Raw genomic sequence first — 16875 nt, 5'->3', positions numbered from 1 at the left:
CGTCCACCGTCGCAAGACGGTCGGGCTTGGACACGCCACCGCGAGAGAAAGCTCTCGGTTCCGGCGCGCCCAGGAATGAGGGCGACGACGACGATGAAGACTACAATGATGCGTCGCTTGGCTCGGGGATCAAATGTCCATGTCGCCCGACGACTGCGGGCCCGGCCAAGAGCTCTTGATGCCGGGAGCAGCAGCAGCTGCAGCTGCAGCAGCCACAGTAGCAGGGCGACAGCAACTGCTACTTAGAACTACGGCAACAAGGAGGAGGGGCCGACACGCGCGGGACATTCCACCACTTCAAGGAGCCGGCAGGAGACCCAGTCAGTCGAGGATCACGACGGGTCCCTCCTCGGGCGGCACGGCAGGGACGGGGAGGAAAGGGGCGGACGGCCATAAGGAGGCGGCGGACGGCCCGACATACGGTCGGTCGGTCCCATTTACAAGGTACGAAAAGAACAACAAGTAAGCAGCTCGTACTGTATAGCGCGAGCCGAATAAGATGCGGACCGCGACGTGAGTTGTTTTCCCCTCGTTTGCACAGACAGCCGAACCACCGCCATGTGACTAGGATAGTGGGATTCTCCCTCCCACTGTTTCTGGGTCTCTCTCTCTCTCTCTATCGTCGCCCGCTCGCCCGTCCGTTTCAGACGCCAGACCGCCGGTCGGCGACGCCGAAGAGGGGGGCGGGGGGGTTCCAGTCGTTGGAGATCTGGGGTGGATTGGTGGTGGCTCTCTCTTCCTTCCAGCTTCTCACAGGTACTAACACTACCGCTTTTCTACCACTATCCTGGCCTCGCTGCCCCTCATCCGCCCCAAAAACCACTAACCAAGTTAGTGGTTCAAAAGGGGCTGGGCGAAGAGGTCCAAAAAAGGCCGCCCGCCCGTTGTAGACTGTGGGGAAAACCCCCCGGGAATAATACATGGCTAGTTACGTGCGTACCTACATGTCGGCAGCGCCCGGAAGTGGGTTTCACTCCACACTTGCACCGAAAGCCAGCAAGGAAGGGATTGGGAAGGTGGGAAAGTGGGAGAGAGAGGTTGGAAGGGGGACGATGATCCCGCCGGAGATGCTCTGCTCTGCTCAGCTTTCTTTCATTCATGCGCGCGACAGCCGTGCGTAGTAACTAGCATGGTTCCCCAAAATCGCGCACGGCGGCGACGGCGCGCGCGCCCCAGGAAGAGCGGGCCGGCCGGCGAGGCGGGGCGACGTTTGACGACGACGGTCGCCCTAGATGGGGATGCGATGCGATGGGGATGCTGATGGGGGACGCAGATGGGGATAGTAACTTAGTATGCGTGTTTTGCTGCTTCTGGGGACGCGGGGGAAAAAATGCCGCCGCTGCTGCTAGGCCTTGGCCATCAACCGACACCCATCCATCCATCGGTCAATCAATCAGTCAGTCAATCAATTCAATCAATTCCGCAATCTATCATGCGCCCACCGTCCGCCCGCCCGCCAAGTCAGTGGGCTAACTACCAAGGTAATCTACTTATCCCGCGGCATTTTGACGCGCGCGCGCGCGAGCGACAAAAACATGGACGACGACGACGACGGCAACACGAGCTGAATCCGTCCGAGATGCCCACTTGATTTGCGTGCCTGCATCATCTTTTTTGTCGGATCCATGCGTCCGTCCGTCCCCACGTCCACTTCCCATATCCCGTATCCCTGCCCTAGCAGGCTACCCGCCAGAGGGAGCCCCAGCATGTATCATCAATCGTCATCATCATCCTCGCTGTCACCATCATCATCGTTATCATCGCCTCATCCGCCGCGATAAGCATACTTTGGTAATCTTCCTCCCGTAAAGTGAACAAACGCATTGCCTACTCGCCCCGCTTTCACACACAAACATACACTCGCTGCCCAGACGCCAAACCTAACCTACCTACCAAACCACCTGCGACCGACCTAAATACCAAGTTGAAACTACGTAGCACCTCATTCACCACCAGACGTCTATCTGTATGGCCATCGGACTATGCCTTTCAATCTTCCCCACACTCCTGCACAGCCCCCCCTCCCCCCCTCCCCATTCTTCATTCTACAGGGCCTTCCACGAAAGCTTCCAAACATTCCTTCCGTCGTTCCCCGTCGTCGTCATCCCGTCCGTCCCCTCACCAGCACCCCTGCCCTGGTGTCGCCCTCACGTCCGCCCCCGGTCTGGCTGTTTGGTGGAGTTCCGGCACTAGTCGTGGTGCTAGTACTGTACGTCGTGGTAGTAGTGTAGTTAGTGGCAGCAGCAAGGTCCGCTGGTTCGCCAGAACACACCGCCACTCCTTCTAGAAGAATTCCACGAGACCCGAGGGCCGGGGGGGTGGTGTGGTGGAGGAAGTGGGGGGGGGACATGGATGAGGGGGGGCGGACTGGCGATGCACGATGCGGACGCGAGGAGGGAGTGAGGGAGTGGGTGAGGGAGTGGGTGAGGGAGAGGGGAGGGGAGGGGATGAGACGGCCGAAATGCTGCTGGAGCGGACGCAGCGGCGGGCCAAGGACAAGACAAGACAAGGCAAGACAAGACGCACACCACCCTGCTTGCCATCACGACCACACACACTCGTCCACTCCACACCACACCACACCACACCTCTGGTCGCGCCAGGCGAGGCGAACACCCTTGTTGCCCCGGTCGAGCAGGAAAACCACGCTTGACCATTCATGACCCAAAGGGAAAGGCGCGCAGCAGACCTGGTAGGGGAGGCCGGCCCTCCGTCCCGCCCAGCTGCAGGGAACTCGCCAAGATGCGAGCGGATCGCACGGAACCTGCAGACACAGACAGGCAGGGCTGATGAAGAAGACACACGAGCAAGACGGTTGTCGCAGGCCAGGGCCTGATCTGCGCAGGGAAACGTGAACAAGCAATGGGGGATATCTTGAGCGCAGCGCCATTAACGTACACCACCACCACATAAGTTAGTTACCTTACACAGCTGCCTAGTTGCGCTGTCCACTCAAAGACAACCAGGACAGCGCACAGCCGCACCCGACGGCCAACCAGCGCTTGGCCCCCAACAACCCTTCCTTTCGCCGCCTCTCGAGTCGTCCCGGCGGGTGACGTCGAAATCCCGCCCCGACTCTGAACCCATAAGCCCGCGCCGCGAGCCAAGCAGCAGCGCTGCACGCCAGTAACGCCAAACCAAAACAGTGGAAACGAAACGCTGCATTATGGCATATCCGGGGTCCGCCGGATATGACCTCTATCATGTGTGCAAGTCAGTCGTTGGCCCTCCCTGGCGCCTTGTCGTCGTGAGATGGTCGCCCGCGTGCCCTCTATTCGCGTCGCCGGGCCTCCTTCCGCTTAGCCTGGCAAGTCGTCTTGCAGCCCGGGCACTCGTAGCCGTTGCGCTCGATGTAGACCCTCTTGAGGCACTTGGAACATCGCCACCAGCTCGACGATACGTGACGGTCCTCGAGCCACTCCTCATTGATGGAGCCACCGCGCTTCTCAATGTCTTCCTTGTGGAACTCACGGAGGTGGTCGCGGAAGTGGTCCAGTCTTCGGAACGGATCCAAGCGACGGGCGCACCGTGGGTAGTCGCAGTTGAACGACTCCTTCTGCGAGTCCGGCGCGTGGCGGTGCTTGTAATGTCTGTCAAGATCCGCCCGGCGCTTGAAGGGCTTGGCTGTGCATCCAGGGTGCAGGCAGCACACTGGATAGTCTCGCCCCGATTGTGATCTGTGTCCAAAAGCTGTCAGGAACCCCGCCGGCCAGCTACGCGAGTGAGTGAGCATCTACTACTTACGACTTGCCCCTGCGATCGTCCGTTGACCCCCGTGGGGACGTGTGATCCAGCTCTGCGTCCGGCTCCGGGCTGCCATAATAGGCCACGGTCGATGGTGGACTCGGCTGCGTGTATTGGGTGTTGGGGGAGGCACCCGCAGGCGAGGAAGCGTGGTATGCGTAGTACTCGCTCCCCATCATGGGCGAGGCTACTGCCGAGGACGAGAGGGAGTCGTAACTGCCTTCGGAGCTTCCGTATCTGGCCAACGGCTCGGAGAGGTGAGAGTACTGAGAAGAATAGGATCCGTCGTACGTCCCGTGAGGATTCGGCATGGCGTTGCTGAACGAGTGCGGCGCGAACGCGAATTCCATGGTCTTTATACGTAACCCAAGGGTGGTCCAAGTACCACGCCGTCAGGTCGCCGTCCTGACAATCACGTCGTTGGGTATCCTCGCAAGGTTGGGTAGCTTAGTTCGAGCACGGCCGTTCTGTACTTCCGGCCTTGACAGGACAAATAACGTGTGTTGACTGTTGAGTAGGGCCGATATTGTTTGAGATAGGAGGACAAGAAGCTCTACCTTTGAGCTGCTGGACGGAAGAGGAGCACGAGTATCAAATAGGTTACAGTAGTTTGAAGTAAGACTTTCGTACAAGGTTGCGGCGAAGCCAGTCAGCCTTCCCGAGGGTATATATGCTCTTCAGAATGGACGGGGTCTTGTGACGGGGGCCAAGGGCGCAGTGATGGAGACACGCCGCAGCTCGAACAAGTGAGGCGGGTCAGAGGGAAATAGGTGAAGCAGGAGTTGTCATGACCCCACGTGTGTGTCGGCGAGACGGAGACGAAGGGCCGTGCAGTGTGCAGTTTATGTACGGGTATGGCTGAGCAGGGCTGGACCGAAGGAATGGGGCAGGCTTCTAGAAGGTCGGCTGGAGGGTGGAGGTAAGACCCCCGGGATGACATAGACATGGGCACACCCATGATTGACCAACAATGGGAGCTTGTGTGACTGGACGAGTGGGGATGTACCGAACAAGGATGGGGGTGGCAGAGGGGGGACGATCCTCGGGGGACAGGGGGGGTCATCTGAAGGCCCAAATCCCGGTATAGCCCGTCAACCAGCCTGTTCTGTGCTGTTCTGTGCTGAACCAGCATAGCGGATGGATGCTGCCGAGCAGAGCAGAGGGAGAGAGGCACAAGAACCTGAGCGGCGATGGCTTGGATCCAGGCTGCCACAAAACGAGCCAATGCGCGCCGCTCAGGGGCCGCTGTGGCTGCTGATGCCGTCGTCGGTCGTGGAATGCGGGACGTGTGTTTGTGGCAGACAGGCAGGGACACCTTCCGGCGCATCGAAAATGAGGCTTGCAGCCCGCGCGGGCCAGAGGTGTTGCATCATTGTCTCAACCGCTCCATGATTGGGATGATAGAGCAGACGCGAGCGATGCGAATGCGGCTCAAGGGCCCGTGAACGTGACCCCACCACCAACGGGACACAGAGAGTTGCGAGGCACGGAAATCGGACACGGTGGCTTGCCTGCCCTGGTCTCTGCGCCGGGGCTGACGAGCACCACCCCCCCCCCCCTCTTCAACTTGGCCGAGCGTCGACGGGGAGGGTGCGAGTACGCCGCCTGCGAAGCAAGCAGCGAAGCCACCAGACGACCCAGCCATCATTGGTCCTGTAGCCGGGTCATCATCATCAGAAGGCGGGCTCGCTGGAGAGAGCGTGCAGCTGCACAGTCGGTATCCGTTTCGAGATGGGAGCACGACGCGTCTTCACATCTGACACCGAGCACGTCTGCTGGCTATATTTACCTGCCGACGTTGAACGTGATGCATAGTGTCCGTTCTGCCAGCTGGGACGTTGGCGATTCGCGGCCGCCTATGCCAAATGTTTCGCGTCATCTCAGAGAGACTGCTGTTGAGGCGCCGGGCATGACGCTGCACCGTCTCTCTTCGTTTGTTGTCCTTGTCCATGAGTGCGGGTCGTTGGCGGTAGCGGCCGAAGCGGCGCCGGCTCCGACTTCGGGGACGGGCGAGAATGAAATTCGCCTGATGAGCGGCGCTCGCTCGTGATGTCCGGCGGTGCAACAGGTGCAGTGTAGCGGACGGCGGAACCATCTTCCAAGGACCCTGGTGCCGTCATGGCCTCCTTGCGCCATCGTTAGTGGATCGATCGATGCAGGTGATGCCCACCGTGGTGGCTGGACAGTGCAGGACAGGGAACAGAACCCGCTGCCTAACGAGATGGACGTCGACATCCCCGCCACAGCCACGGACCCTGGACGGCGGGGGCGGTCCCATTGGCAGCCAGAGATGCTGCTCCAGCATTAAGCTCTCGCTAACCCGGGCCAGCAGCGTGCCACGACGGCCGGTGTCTGTTCAGCCGCAGGTCGGTTTCGGTGCCAGGCGAAGACGGTAATTGATGGGCGCCAGACTGGGGAGTCTTTGGTGAGCCTCACGGAACGCCTGACCAGCGCTTGTGTCGTGCTGCCATGCAAGGCGTCGGAGAGGTTTGGCGTTTGCCTGCTCGCTGAAGCTGACGTCCAGTGTCATCGCCCTCTCGTGCCTCTCGCTGTGTCGTCGCCGCGGGAAACGCTGCGACTCCAACCCGCCAACCTTGATTGTGCCGGGATCACATGCTGGCGAGCTTGAGCTCTCTTGACGTGGCCCAGCCGCCGGGGAGCAGAAGCGCCGGCCGTCGGTCGGCCGCGGGGAGTGAGGCGAGGGGGCCGCCATGCACGTGAACCATGGCTGTGCAACGACGTCGCAATTGGCGTGTGCTCATGCGAGTTTCGACTGAGGTTTGCGCGGCGGGCGCGAAGCCGCACACCTACAGAGGGACTGATGTGTGTAAGAAATTGGAATTTTGTACGAGTTAGATGCCTGAGGAATTGATATATCGGTTGCTTCGCTGGCACTCACCTGGAATACAGTATACAGTGTTGTGTGTGGATTCTACGGAAGGCGCCTCCCAGCGCCTGCCGTTATTCACAGCCTTCACCGGCAGCCAAGACCAGGCAGGACCATCCGGCAGCCACACGCAGACACGCATATACACACACCAAGAAGCCACCTGTCTAATTTCCAAACCGACAAGGAATAAACTCGACCTCGTGGCTCCCGCCCGTCCCAAGCCACCGCCATCACAGAAACGTACCTCATGGCCCCGACGACCACTGACGCGACATCGCACTTCTCGGTGTTCGATGGGTGACACGACCTCTGCAACAAACGTCTGACTTTGCTGACTCGCTCATCTCCCAGGACCATGAATTCTAGAAACGTCGCCTGGACCACTGGACGGCTATGCTTCGAGGACGCGTAAGTCGGACAGGCCACGGATCTGGGCCGCGACCTGGCACGTCGCTGCCGCAAAGGCTGACGGACATTTTTCCAGGCGCAAGGCTACCAGAAAAACGTAGCCATGACTACTTGCGATCACCGAGAAGGTCCGAGAGGGTGTGAGCTTTGCTGTCGAGTCTTGGTCCTGCACAGCATCTTCACAAGCAGCTTTATCGCGATCCTAGTATATTGATCCACACATCCACTGCTGCCATTGCATCCACTGACACGCCGCCGCCAACGCCGCCTGTTGCTCCTGCAACTGGCAATTCTGCTCCCAGACCAGCCGTTCTAATTGCCAGATTCTCTCCCACTGGGCTCTCGACGAGACGTCGTGTTCCCGGAGGCGGGCCGCCAGCTGGCCCGTCACCCCGATCAACGACGCACAGTGCCCGCAAGCATGGACCGCATCGTGGCCTTGGCCGTGTCCCGGCCCCTCCCTAGCCTCGTCCTGGGCCGTGTCCTCCTCGACCAGTACTGGGTCCCAGTCCATCGGATCGCCGTTGAACGGCACCTGCTGCTCCGGCTCCTGTGTCGGCCTCTGCGCCAGTTGCTGTTTATGGGCCCGTTGATGATTCCGGGCCTGTTCCTGCGCCTGTTCCTCGGTGTAATCCTCCGGGAGCTTGACAAAGACATTGGCCGTTCGCCTAGGGCGGACGGCAGGGGTTGGTGCTGCTTCCGCGCATCGTTCATCGCTAGGGGTTCGCTTGACCCGATGTTTTGGGCCCAGGTCGACATAGAACCCGCCACCCGCCTCGGTTCCCCAGGTCGCTCCGTGTTCGAGTTGTATATTTTTTTTGCACGTGTTGTGCTGGAGCGCAGTGTCGTACTGGGACTGTGTGTCGTCCTCCACGGCAGTCAGGGCAGTATCAGCCTGCTCGACGGCCGTGCTCACGCCAAGAAACGCCTCTGAAACGGCGTCGTCTTCGTAACGGTCCTGCTGCCGCACTGGAGAGAAGCTCGGCTCATCCCGTATGTATTTAAAAGCTCTGTGTGACCGGTCAGCCAGATCGCACGCCGCCTCCACCGATCCGAAACCCGTCCGGACGGCCAAAGGATGGCGAAGCCACTTGAAACATACTGGAGCCACGTCGGAACGTCTTCCATATTTAGGTGCAATGCGGTCTTCTGGCGTCCAGGATCTTTCAGTAAGCTGTCGCGAGGCAAGTGGTGATGATGAAGCCTAGGCTTTTCGCAGAGTATGAAAGGTGAGAGCGTCGAGGTTGCTGCTGCTGCTGCTGCGGAGTGTGCACACAATAGAGGCCAGCTAAAACAGGTCTTCAGTGGCGTCACTTCCATTGTGCAAGTCCTACAATAGACTACCTCAAACAGCAATGGGCCGATACACACGTCTGGCGGCGACAGAACGGCCACTCCATGGCCCGCTGGCCTCTACGTAGTAAGTTTCCACCTCCTGCGGTCGCCGTGACCGGTGAGCGAGTCGTTCTGCTTTGCAAACGAGAGTACTAATGCAAACGAAACGAAACGAAACGAAACAAAGCAGAGCCGAGCCTCCCCGTTTCTCTCCGACTCAACATGTCATCTTTTCTACCATTCTCCAAAAATACTCACATACTGGAGAGACGATGATGATGATAATGATGATGATGATAAGAGGAAGAAAATTCTGCGCGACCCGCTGTCGCGCAATAACCACGTCGTCGTAGCGCAGCGCACGCACGCACGCCGCGCAACAACACCTTTTCATAGCGAAAACCCGCACGAGACTGACCAAACGACTGACTAACCACGCGCCGAACAACTCCCCGAAGAGATCCATTCTTCTTCCCTATCCGTAAAAGTACATGCTCACACTTACATCAGCGAATCGGGGTTCCCCGGGGCCGCCGCCACGGCCGCTGCCGTAGGCAACGACGAGAAGAGCCAGGTGGCAAGGGCACGCCGCGCTGGATGCCCTGAACGCCCTCTCACCGGCCTCCGGCGTTCCCGTCTCCATGTGTAATAACGCCGCCGCGGTCCTGGCCGGTCGCGGCGTCGCCGTGTCGTTCGTGGGTGGCCATGAGGGTACGCGTCACGGCTGCCACGGCCGCGGTCGTCGAGGGCGATGATGCGGGCATGGAGCATGGCATGGACGATGGTGCCTGGCGAGCTGTCGGGCAGCAGCACTGTGCGGCCATGTCTGACGCTTGGAACAAGCGGTCTGCGTCCCAGGAATGCCTGCGAGATATGGGCGTGAATAATTCCAGGCGGGCGTTTAGGCGCTGGGTCTGTTCCGCGTGCTGCCTTGGAAACACCACCGTCTTGTCGTACTCTATCCCGTCCATTGCAGTGTCACCGAGATCTCCCCGTGGAGTGGTGGTCGTAGCAGTAGTAGATCGCGGGGAATAGTCGTCGCCCAACAACGGGCCATCACCACCCTCCGCCCCCTGCTCTGCTTCTGCTTCTACTTCTTCTTCTTCTCCTTCTTCTCCACGGGGAACCCCGCCGTCCCACGTCCTATCATCCCCCACGCACACACCCCCAGCATTCCCATGCTGAGCCGGACATTCCGCTCCGGCGCCGGACAATCCGCGCGCATCCCACACGGGGTTCCTCCTATCCGCCAACCTGCGGCGTTTTTCGTGGTGGAGGTGGCGGTCGTCGTGGTCGTGGTCGTGGTCGTGGTCGTGATGCCGTCCGTCGTCGCCATAGCAGGACTGCTGCTGCGATAGACTGCCGCCGCCGCGCTTCCTCTTGACGGGCGCGCAGGGGCACAACGGGCTCGAGGCCGACATGGTCCGCAGCGTCACCGGCGTCGAAGGGGGAGCCGCCGGAGGTGAGAGGGAGGGGGAGGTATCGCGATAGGACGGCATCGATAGAGAGGTGATATGTGTTGCGTGAGATAGTCTATGAAATGTCCTGTGAGCAGCAGTTTCTCGGAGAGAAGAAGACGCACCGTAGGGCCATATATAACCGTCTCTGCACAGCCGCTGCTGCTTGCGCAGAGAGTCAGGGCGCCTGAGGGCGGGCATCGCACGCTTCACCAAGCAAATATCTCACGGAAGGGAACCAAAAACAAAAACACACACGCGTGGTCATGCTCATGCGCAACGCCCAGCAAACATCCCTTGCTGAAAGGATCACGGTCAATTTACTCGAACACTACCATATCCCGAAACCCGGACAGGGGCCGCACAAGCGATCTCCCGTCTCTAAACACCGTAGCATGGCAAGGGAAGATTGGACTCAAAACAGGGAAGGGGTGGGATCCGTACGCCTCCTGAGGGGGAGGGGGGTAACCTGTGTTGCATCCCCCCCGTGTCGTACCAGCTGCATCGCGCACTTATTCAAATGTCGTCCTCAAGGAATTTGTATGCAAACTTGAAGTCTGCCTTGCGTCGGTTCATCCTGAGCAGAGTTAGCAAACGGAAGGAGATCAGATCCCGTGAAGGGGGCCGAACCATGTGCTCTCGTAGTCGAAGAACCGGTAGGTGCCCTGCTCAAATTCCTCGGTAATGTTCTTGGGCTCTTCGTGGCGCTGGAACCACGTCTGGTACTGCTTGTGAAACCGCCAGCTTTGGTCCTTGAGCGCCTTGGCAGCCAAGTATTGTTGTGCTGTTCCCTGTTTGTAGTAGAAGACGTAGAAGAGCGTGTCGGGGTCTATGCGGGAGTAGAGCCGCGGGTCGTCGAAGATGGGCAGTGGCTCTCTGGGGAATCCAGAGCCTGTCGGCGGCACGGGCACGTCCGGCCGATAAGTTCGCGGGACCTCCGCGTCGATGCTGTCGGGGCTGGTCATCTGGCTGGCCGACATGAGCCGGACCGTGGCTGGGGACGAGGAGACGACCGGCCGCTTTCGAGACGCGTCGTACGTGTCGACCAGGTCCTGGAGCGCAGCCGGCAGATGGTAGATGCACTCCTCGTCCGCAGTCTCGGCGGTCCTCTTGACGCCGTTGGTGGCGCCGTTTGTTTGGGACGCTGGTAGACGGTGTAAGCTGAGAAGACAGGGAGGCCGCGAACGGTTTGGACAAGACTTACTACTCGGCGTCCCTGACCGCTCGGCGCCGGCGGGCTGCTTGCCGGCGGCCTTGGCCTTTCTGGACGCGCGCGAGCTGGTCGGCTCTGCCTCCGCGGGAGGAGGGCCGGCCATGGGCGCCTGCTTTGGCTCGGGTTGTTGTGGCGGGACGGGCTGGACTGAAGTGCTCGCGGGCGAGCTGGTCGCGCTCGTCTTGGCCTGCGACGGAAGCGGTGATATGCTTACGGGTGCTGATCCTGGCGGCGGGGGTAACGGGGCGATGCCAACATTCTTGTCGCTCGCTGCTGCAGCCGCGGCTGCCGATGCGTACTTGAGACCCTCGCCGGCTGGTCGCGTCGGAAGAGACGCAGGCTTCATGGCCGGCCCGCTTGTACTCCCGTTGCTCATGGTCGACAGCAGCGGGGTGTGTAACGTGGCCAGTGCGGGCAATGGCGACTTGGACTGGACGGAAGCTTTCCTGCCACCAGCCATCTCGGGATCCTTCTGCGCTTTCCTTGATATGGGCTTGGGTGCCGCTGCCGTCGTCGCCGCTGCGGCTCCTGCTGCCGCTGCCGGTGGTTGTTCGGGCTCGGGCGCCGGGGGCTCGTCCTGCACCGATTGCGTATCTTGCGAGGAGCTCTTCTCGTTGTCCTGAGTCATGCCAAACGTGCCCTCGTCCTCGTCCAGGTTGAGGTCGTCGTACATGGCCTCGTCCTCCATGTACTCCTCGTTCATGCCGTCCGTGACGTAGTACCGGATGTTCTCCTCGAGGTCGTTGACCTGATCCGTCTCGACTCCTCCGTTCTCGAGCGACCGCCGGATCAGCTCCAGCTTCCCTTGATGCCACTTGTGTTGTTCGATGATCCGATCGATCTCAGCCATCCGGTCGGCCTTGGCCCCTTGGTTCTTGCCCTTCTTCATGGTCGCTTGTATCGTCTCACTCTCGGCTTCCAGAGACTCGATTTGCTGTTCCAGCTCGTCGACCATGTTGCTGAGGAACTCGCCCGCCTCCACCTTGGCCTGCTCCTTGGGGTCGAGCTTCGCCGCCGCCGATAAGCCTTCTTTGGAGTAGGCCTTGGTCTTCATGGCCTTTTCTACGGCCTTGAACTTCTCCATTTGCTGTGATTGTGTTAGGGGCGCACCGTTCGCGGTCATTCTGGGAGAGTGGCTAACCGTCTCTATCAGCTTCCGATGTTCCAGCAAGGGAGCCTTGTCCTTGATGTCGTTGCTGGCAGCCCATGTCTTGATCTGGTCCCGCAGCCGTTGCAGCTTCTTGATCTCACGCTTTAGGTTGTCTTCGAGCTTCTCCTTTTGAGCAGGATTATTTGACTGCTCGATCTTCTCGTAGATGGCTTCAAACTCGGCGACACCCTCGGCCACCTTCTTGAAGCACTTGTCTACTTCTTGTTGCAATTTCCTTGCCGCCATTGTGAGGGTGGTGGAGGGGGAGGATACGTCCCTCCCGTCTGCTGCGCTTTCTTGATGGTGTTTATCGGGGAGGAGGGCACAGCCCGTCGTGCGCGCGGCTCTGTGATTGACGAGACGGCTCGCTGTCCCTTCAATCCGGGCGGCAGTGCACGAGATCGGTCGAGGGTCGTCGAGGCCGCGAGGCGTGCGGACGCGCGTCGCGCTGGATTATCGGGTGCTTAATCTCTTCGCACTCAGCTGGAGGGAATGCCCTCGTCAATTCGAGGGCTGGGCGCGGGTGGGCGTGTCGTGAGGCGGGAGGCCAGGAGGGTTGTTGCAGGATCAACGTTGGTGATGGCAGTCGATGGTTGTGAAAAGTCACTAGCTCGCAGTTGGCTAGCACGTGGCAGGTATTTTGAACTGGGCGGGTTAGCCAGCAAGCACTACCTGCAGCTGTTCACCGGCTGGACGGGCCTAAAGTGCCGTGAAATTTACTTTCGGGCCTGCCTCTATGATTTTCTTTCATATTCTTTGGTTATCTCATAATTTTGCTTCTGTTGCATTGCCCCTGATGCGCCGACTCATGGCAGCACTATCTAAAGGCACCTTTGCGGGCACCCAGGCGATAGGCAAATACGTACACGTCTCTCACATGACATCGCGTCCTCCACCAAGCCCGAGGCGTCGCCAATTGGCGCCGGGTCCGGCGTACTTCAATTACAACTACCTACTAACCTAGGCAAAAGGTACGGGCTTGACGACCACGCACCAGTTCATCGCCTCCAGCTCAACGACGCATCCGCTTGACGAAATAGAATTGTGTCTTACCTCCGTCTCATCCACGCCAGTTCCCGAAGCGTTGGCTGCTTCTTGCGTCGAGCTGAGGCGGTGTCGCCTACTTCTTCCAAGAGCCTCACGGCTCTCTCATGTGTCATTGAAGAGCTAGTGAGAGGAGATCAAGGATAAGAAATGAAAGGTAAAACCGACTCGCCTGCCTTGAATCGATTCTGGGCTGACGGCTGAAGCCATCATCCAGCGCGTGCTGTCGGCATCAGTAACGGTCGACAAGGAGGTCATCTCATCCATTGGAAAGGGCGTCCTCGTCTTCGCCGCCGTCGCACCTGGTGACACGGAGAAGGAGATCAACACCATCGCCTCCAAAGTCCTCAAAATGAAGTTGTGGGATGACGAGTCGGGTGGGCGCGTACGTGGCCCCCCCCCTGACGACATCATCCTCGAGTTCGACTGCTTACCCACAACACCGCTTTCAGTGGAAGAAGAGTGTCACTGACATTGGTGGCGAGGTCCTGTGCGGTATGTCCTGCTTTCCCGCATCGGACGCCCTCCCCTTTGGGGGAATCTTCGCGTGTCCCGTGTGCAGCCTGACTGATCACTTTTTCCTTGGTCTCCGCTCCGACAGTGTCTCAGTTCACCCTGTTGGCACGCACGAAAAAGGGCACAAAGCCAGACTTCCACGGCGCGATGAACCCGGAAGAGGCGGCCCGCCTATATCACTACTTCGTTCAGAAGGTAAAGGACGACTACGCGGAGGACCGAGTCAAGGACGGCAAGTTTCAGGCCATGATGGAAGTTGCGTTGGTGAACGACGGACCCGTAAGTCGTTCCCAATGCCCCGAACACGCCGCCGCACTCGCTGACGACACAAGGTCACGCTCGAGCTTCAATCTGGGCCCAAGGCCGCGGAAGACCCTTGAAGAAAACCCCGGCGATGGCTTGGACTTGTGAACAGGCAAAAGGGCCGTACCTCAGGCCGTGCCGCGTGGCAGGCCTGTACGGGCAGCGGCTGAAGTTGTGTGACGGCACGAAACGGTAAGTCGTCGGCGCGATGTGGATAGGTTCAAACGCTACCGGAGCCGGATCTGGGGCTGGATGCATGCATGATAGACATAGAAGGCAGACTATTGCGATTTTTCTCGCGATAGCGCTTGTTTCAGGTGTAGACTAGATCCTGGCTGCAGGTCCTGAACCTCAGCATGGGAGTCGGCGTTCCCTACCCTCCATACGATGTACACACTGTGCGCTGCTCAGGCGATGCAACGCGGGCTATTGCTTCAATACATGCAAATAATCCGCAACATCGCGGGTGAATATGCCGTCAGCGACCAGTTGGTTCGCAGACTCGACGATCCACGTTTGGCAATCTCTCTGCATCACTCTCGTCTTCGGCGCTGCCTAGCGGCTGTCAGCGGCCGCAAGTACCGGCGCCAAAGGCTCCGGGGCCCATCCGATGCTTACTTTGGTGCCCGCTGAATGCAAGGACTTTTCGGGCGCCTTGATTTTGTATGCGCTGGATTCGAAGCGGCAGACGGGCGCATCATCGATCTTACTGACGCCGTTGTTGAACATTGCCCTCTCATCCACGTTTCGGCCGTCAATATACTGCAGTGGGATCCGGGTCGTGGGTTGTTGGTCGTCGGTGTGGCCAAGGTCGTATCCTCTCTTGAACTCGAGAGTGAAACCGTGGTTGACATCCCCTGTCGCGTGTATCTTTACTCCTCGGCCGGGGCCGTGGCTCGATCGCACAAAGTAGGCCCAGTGATGCTTGAACGGATGACCATTGTATACGAATAATTCGACGAGAAAAGACCCTGGGGGACCGTGTGCGGGGACCACGGGCTGCTCCAGCCGAGTCTGAGGCTCTCGGGAGCCGGCGTGTCCGCCCGAGGAGAACGGCTGTTGGAGAGCAGGCGGAGGGGGAGGCGGAGGGGGAGGCGGGGCGGGAGCGGAAGGCATGATACTCAAATACTTGGGCAACCAAGCTTGTTTAGTGCCGAGGAGAAGATCGTGCTGTACTACACTATAGTTGTCGACGAGGTCTGGGTGGTTCTGTCGCACCGGGAACCAAGGCCCTCGTGACGCTGTATAGACGCAAAGCTACAAGCCCTCCTGCCTAAGCAAACCAGGCAGCAGGACAGGGAGTGGCTAGGTCGCTCCAGAGTGAGAGGCAGATGCTTGCTTTTCAAGAGTTCGGGTTTCAAGAGAACCTTAGAGGTTATATGTCAACGACTCAATGGTGTGTGATTAGGGGCATGGCCAGCAGGCGTAGGCAGGGTGTTGCGCGTTTGCACCCCACCCCACCTCATACGCTGCACGCCTGCATTCCCAACTTTCAACCGGGAATCAACAGCTGTGCTTGATCGACCAACAACCTCACCGACGAGTGAGTGGATTTGCGAACGCATCCTGTAGCGCACTTCCGCAATGGCGGCAGGTGAAGCCACCTCGCTTCGCGCCGACTCACCCGTCTCTCAAGACTCCACTCGCATCACGACCTTTACCGAGTCCAGTTTCTTCAAGGAGCGTCCCACATGGAAGCTCCCCTCCCCCGCAGAGATCAGGGCGCTAAACAAAGAGTCTGGGAACAGGAGGGCCGAGGAGTTGAGCAGACCATCGCCTGTGACTGTGCCGTCACTCGGACTATTCGTCAAGTACGGAGCCGATGTAACAGTCGCCGAGGTAGAAACCCAGATCCGGATGCGCGAGCTGCTGCAAGGGCGAGTTCCTATCCCCGAGGTCTTTGGCTGGGCCGACGACGGAGGCCAAAGGTTTATATACATGTCCCTCGTGGACGGCGACACCCTTCAAGCAAGATGGGGCGGCATGAGCGAAGGTGAGCGCGTGGCTGTGTGCCAGGAGCTGCGGTCCATGGTCGCTGCATGGAGGGCTCTACCACAAGAGGGGTGCGAGCCTTATGTCGGTGAGTGCTCACATCTGACTCTGCGTACCCGTTGCACGCTTATTTACTGATGATGCGCACGAAGGAAGTCTGGGCCAGCGTCGTCTGAATGACATTCTCCTCTGGTATCGGCCAAACTTCGCAGGGCCATTTCTCGGCGCAGACGCAGTCTCGCAGTTCCACGATGCATGCGGAATTATGATTGACGAAAACGTTCCCATCACGTTCGCCCATGCAGACATTTGCCCTCCCAACGTTCTGCTGACGGAGGGTGCTGACCCCAAGGTGGCTTCCGTGATTGACTGGGGCCAAGCCGGTTGGTATCCGTCATACTGGGAGAATTGCAAGCGCGGGTGGTGGACGCCCTCCCTCATCAGTTCGACCCTCGTCTACAGAAGGAGTGGCATACCAAGTATGTCCCGATGATCATGGACATGGTGGATGATGAAAAGTACCACCACCCCTGGTTCTATTTTGGACTATCCAACGGGTTCTGATGTGTTGAGCCGTGCTGAGCCGGACGGAGGTTTGTTTGTTGGGGTTGAAGCAGCCGTTTGAGATGCATGGACGAGCCCCCATGATGGTGGTAGGTACGCACCCTCGGTAGGGAACAAGATGGATATGGTCATGCAAGTACGAAGTACAGTACGTAACAAAGAAGTTGGTTTTGCTGCAGATGGGCAGCAGCCGCAGCTGTGGACCAGGCTGTGTGACCACTGAGAGCTGCATGACATTAGTATTCGGTATTGTCCCTCT

General features: G+C 59.2%; 6 protein-coding genes across 6 annotated transcripts; 2 read left to right on the top strand and 4 right to left on the bottom strand.

Annotated features, from left to right (window-relative positions):
- Window positions 1–3271: 3271 nt before the first annotated feature.
- On the bottom strand, window positions 3272–4094 carry JDV02_007206 (uncharacterized protein; the record flags this gene model as incomplete). The annotated part of the gene is made up of 2 exons (XM_047988678.1): window positions 3272–3677; window positions 3745–4094. 2 exons carry the CDS (start codon window positions 4092–4094, stop codon window positions 3272–3274), a joined length of 756 nt encoding a protein of 251 aa, XP_047844676.1.
- A 3150-nt stretch (window positions 4095–7244) lies between these two features.
- Window positions 7245–8170, bottom strand: JDV02_007205 (uncharacterized protein; the record flags this gene model as incomplete). The annotated part of the gene is made up of 2 exons (XM_047988677.1): window positions 7245–8052; window positions 8145–8170. The coding sequence occupies 2 exons, from the start codon at window positions 8168–8170 to the stop codon at window positions 7245–7247; spliced, it is 834 nt and encodes a 277-aa protein (XP_047844675.1).
- Window positions 8171–10108: 1938 nt separating this feature from the next.
- On the bottom strand, window positions 10109–12783 carry NOT5 (general negative regulator of transcription subunit 5). Its single transcript, XM_047988676.1, has 4 exons — window positions 12189–12783; window positions 11039–12134; window positions 10465–10978; window positions 10109–10411 (listed from the first exon to the last, which is right to left on the bottom strand). Exons 1-4 carry the CDS (start codon window positions 12441–12443, stop codon window positions 10351–10353), a joined length of 1926 nt encoding a protein of 641 aa, XP_047844674.1. The 5' UTR covers window positions 12444–12783; the 3' UTR covers window positions 10109–10350.
- A 362-nt stretch (window positions 12784–13145) lies between these two features.
- Window positions 13146–14504, top strand: DTD1 (D-tyrosyl-tRNA(Tyr) deacylase). The gene is made up of 5 exons (XM_047988675.1): window positions 13146–13398; window positions 13448–13626; window positions 13694–13736; window positions 13843–14036; window positions 14090–14504. The coding sequence occupies exons 1-5, from the start codon at window positions 13392–13394 to the stop codon at window positions 14135–14137; spliced, it is 471 nt and encodes a 156-aa protein (XP_047844673.1). The 5' UTR covers window positions 13146–13391; the 3' UTR covers window positions 14138–14504.
- JDV02_007202 (uncharacterized protein) lies at window positions 14487–15176 on the bottom strand (the record flags this gene model as incomplete). The annotated part of the gene is made up of 2 exons (XM_047988674.1): window positions 14487–14615; window positions 14679–15176. 2 exons carry the CDS (start codon window positions 15174–15176, stop codon window positions 14487–14489), a joined length of 627 nt encoding a protein of 208 aa, XP_047844672.1.
- Window positions 15177–15574: 398 nt separating this feature from the next.
- On the top strand, window positions 15575–16820 carry JDV02_007201 (uncharacterized protein). The gene is made up of 2 exons (XM_047988673.1): window positions 15575–16140; window positions 16205–16820. The coding sequence occupies exons 1-2, from the start codon at window positions 15645–15647 to the stop codon at window positions 16543–16545; spliced, it is 837 nt and encodes a 278-aa protein (XP_047844671.1). The 5' UTR covers window positions 15575–15644; the 3' UTR covers window positions 16546–16820.
- Window positions 16821–16875: the final 55 nt, after the last annotated feature.

This window comes from Purpureocillium takamizusanense, chromosome 6 (genome assembly GCF_022605165.1).
Source record: "Purpureocillium takamizusanense chromosome 6, complete sequence".
NCBI lineage: Eukaryota > Fungi > Ascomycota > Sordariomycetes > Hypocreales > Ophiocordycipitaceae > Purpureocillium > Purpureocillium takamizusanense.
This window is presented reverse-complemented; position numbering and strand designations above follow the sequence as displayed.

Coding starts and splice junctions, on each gene's coding strand:
- NOT5 (XM_047988676.1), bottom strand. CDS start 12,443: ATGGCGGCAAGGAAATTGCAACAAGAAGTAGACAAGTGCTTCAAGAAG. Junction 12,135..12,188: donor ATCGGAAGCTGATAGAGACG/GTTAGCCACTCT, acceptor ACACAATCACAG/CAAATGGAGAAGTTCAAGGC. Junction 10,412..10,464: donor TTCGACTACGAGAGCACATG/GTTCGGCCCCCT, acceptor AACTCTGCTCAG/GATGAACCGACGCAAGGCAG.
- DTD1 (XM_047988675.1), top strand. Junction 13,627..13,693: donor ATGACGAGTCGGGTGGGCGC/GTACGTGGCCCC, acceptor CACCGCTTTCAG/TGGAAGAAGAGTGTCACTGA. Junction 13,737..13,842: donor TGGTGGCGAGGTCCTGTGCG/GTATGTCCTGCT, acceptor CCGCTCCGACAG/TGTCTCAGTTCACCCTGTTG.
- JDV02_007201 (XM_047988673.1), top strand. CDS start 15,645: ATGGCGGCAGGTGAAGCCACCTCGCTTCGCGCCGACTCACCCGTCTCT. Junction 16,141..16,204: donor GGGGTGCGAGCCTTATGTCG/GTGAGTGCTCAC, acceptor ATGCGCACGAAG/GAAGTCTGGGCCAGCGTCGT.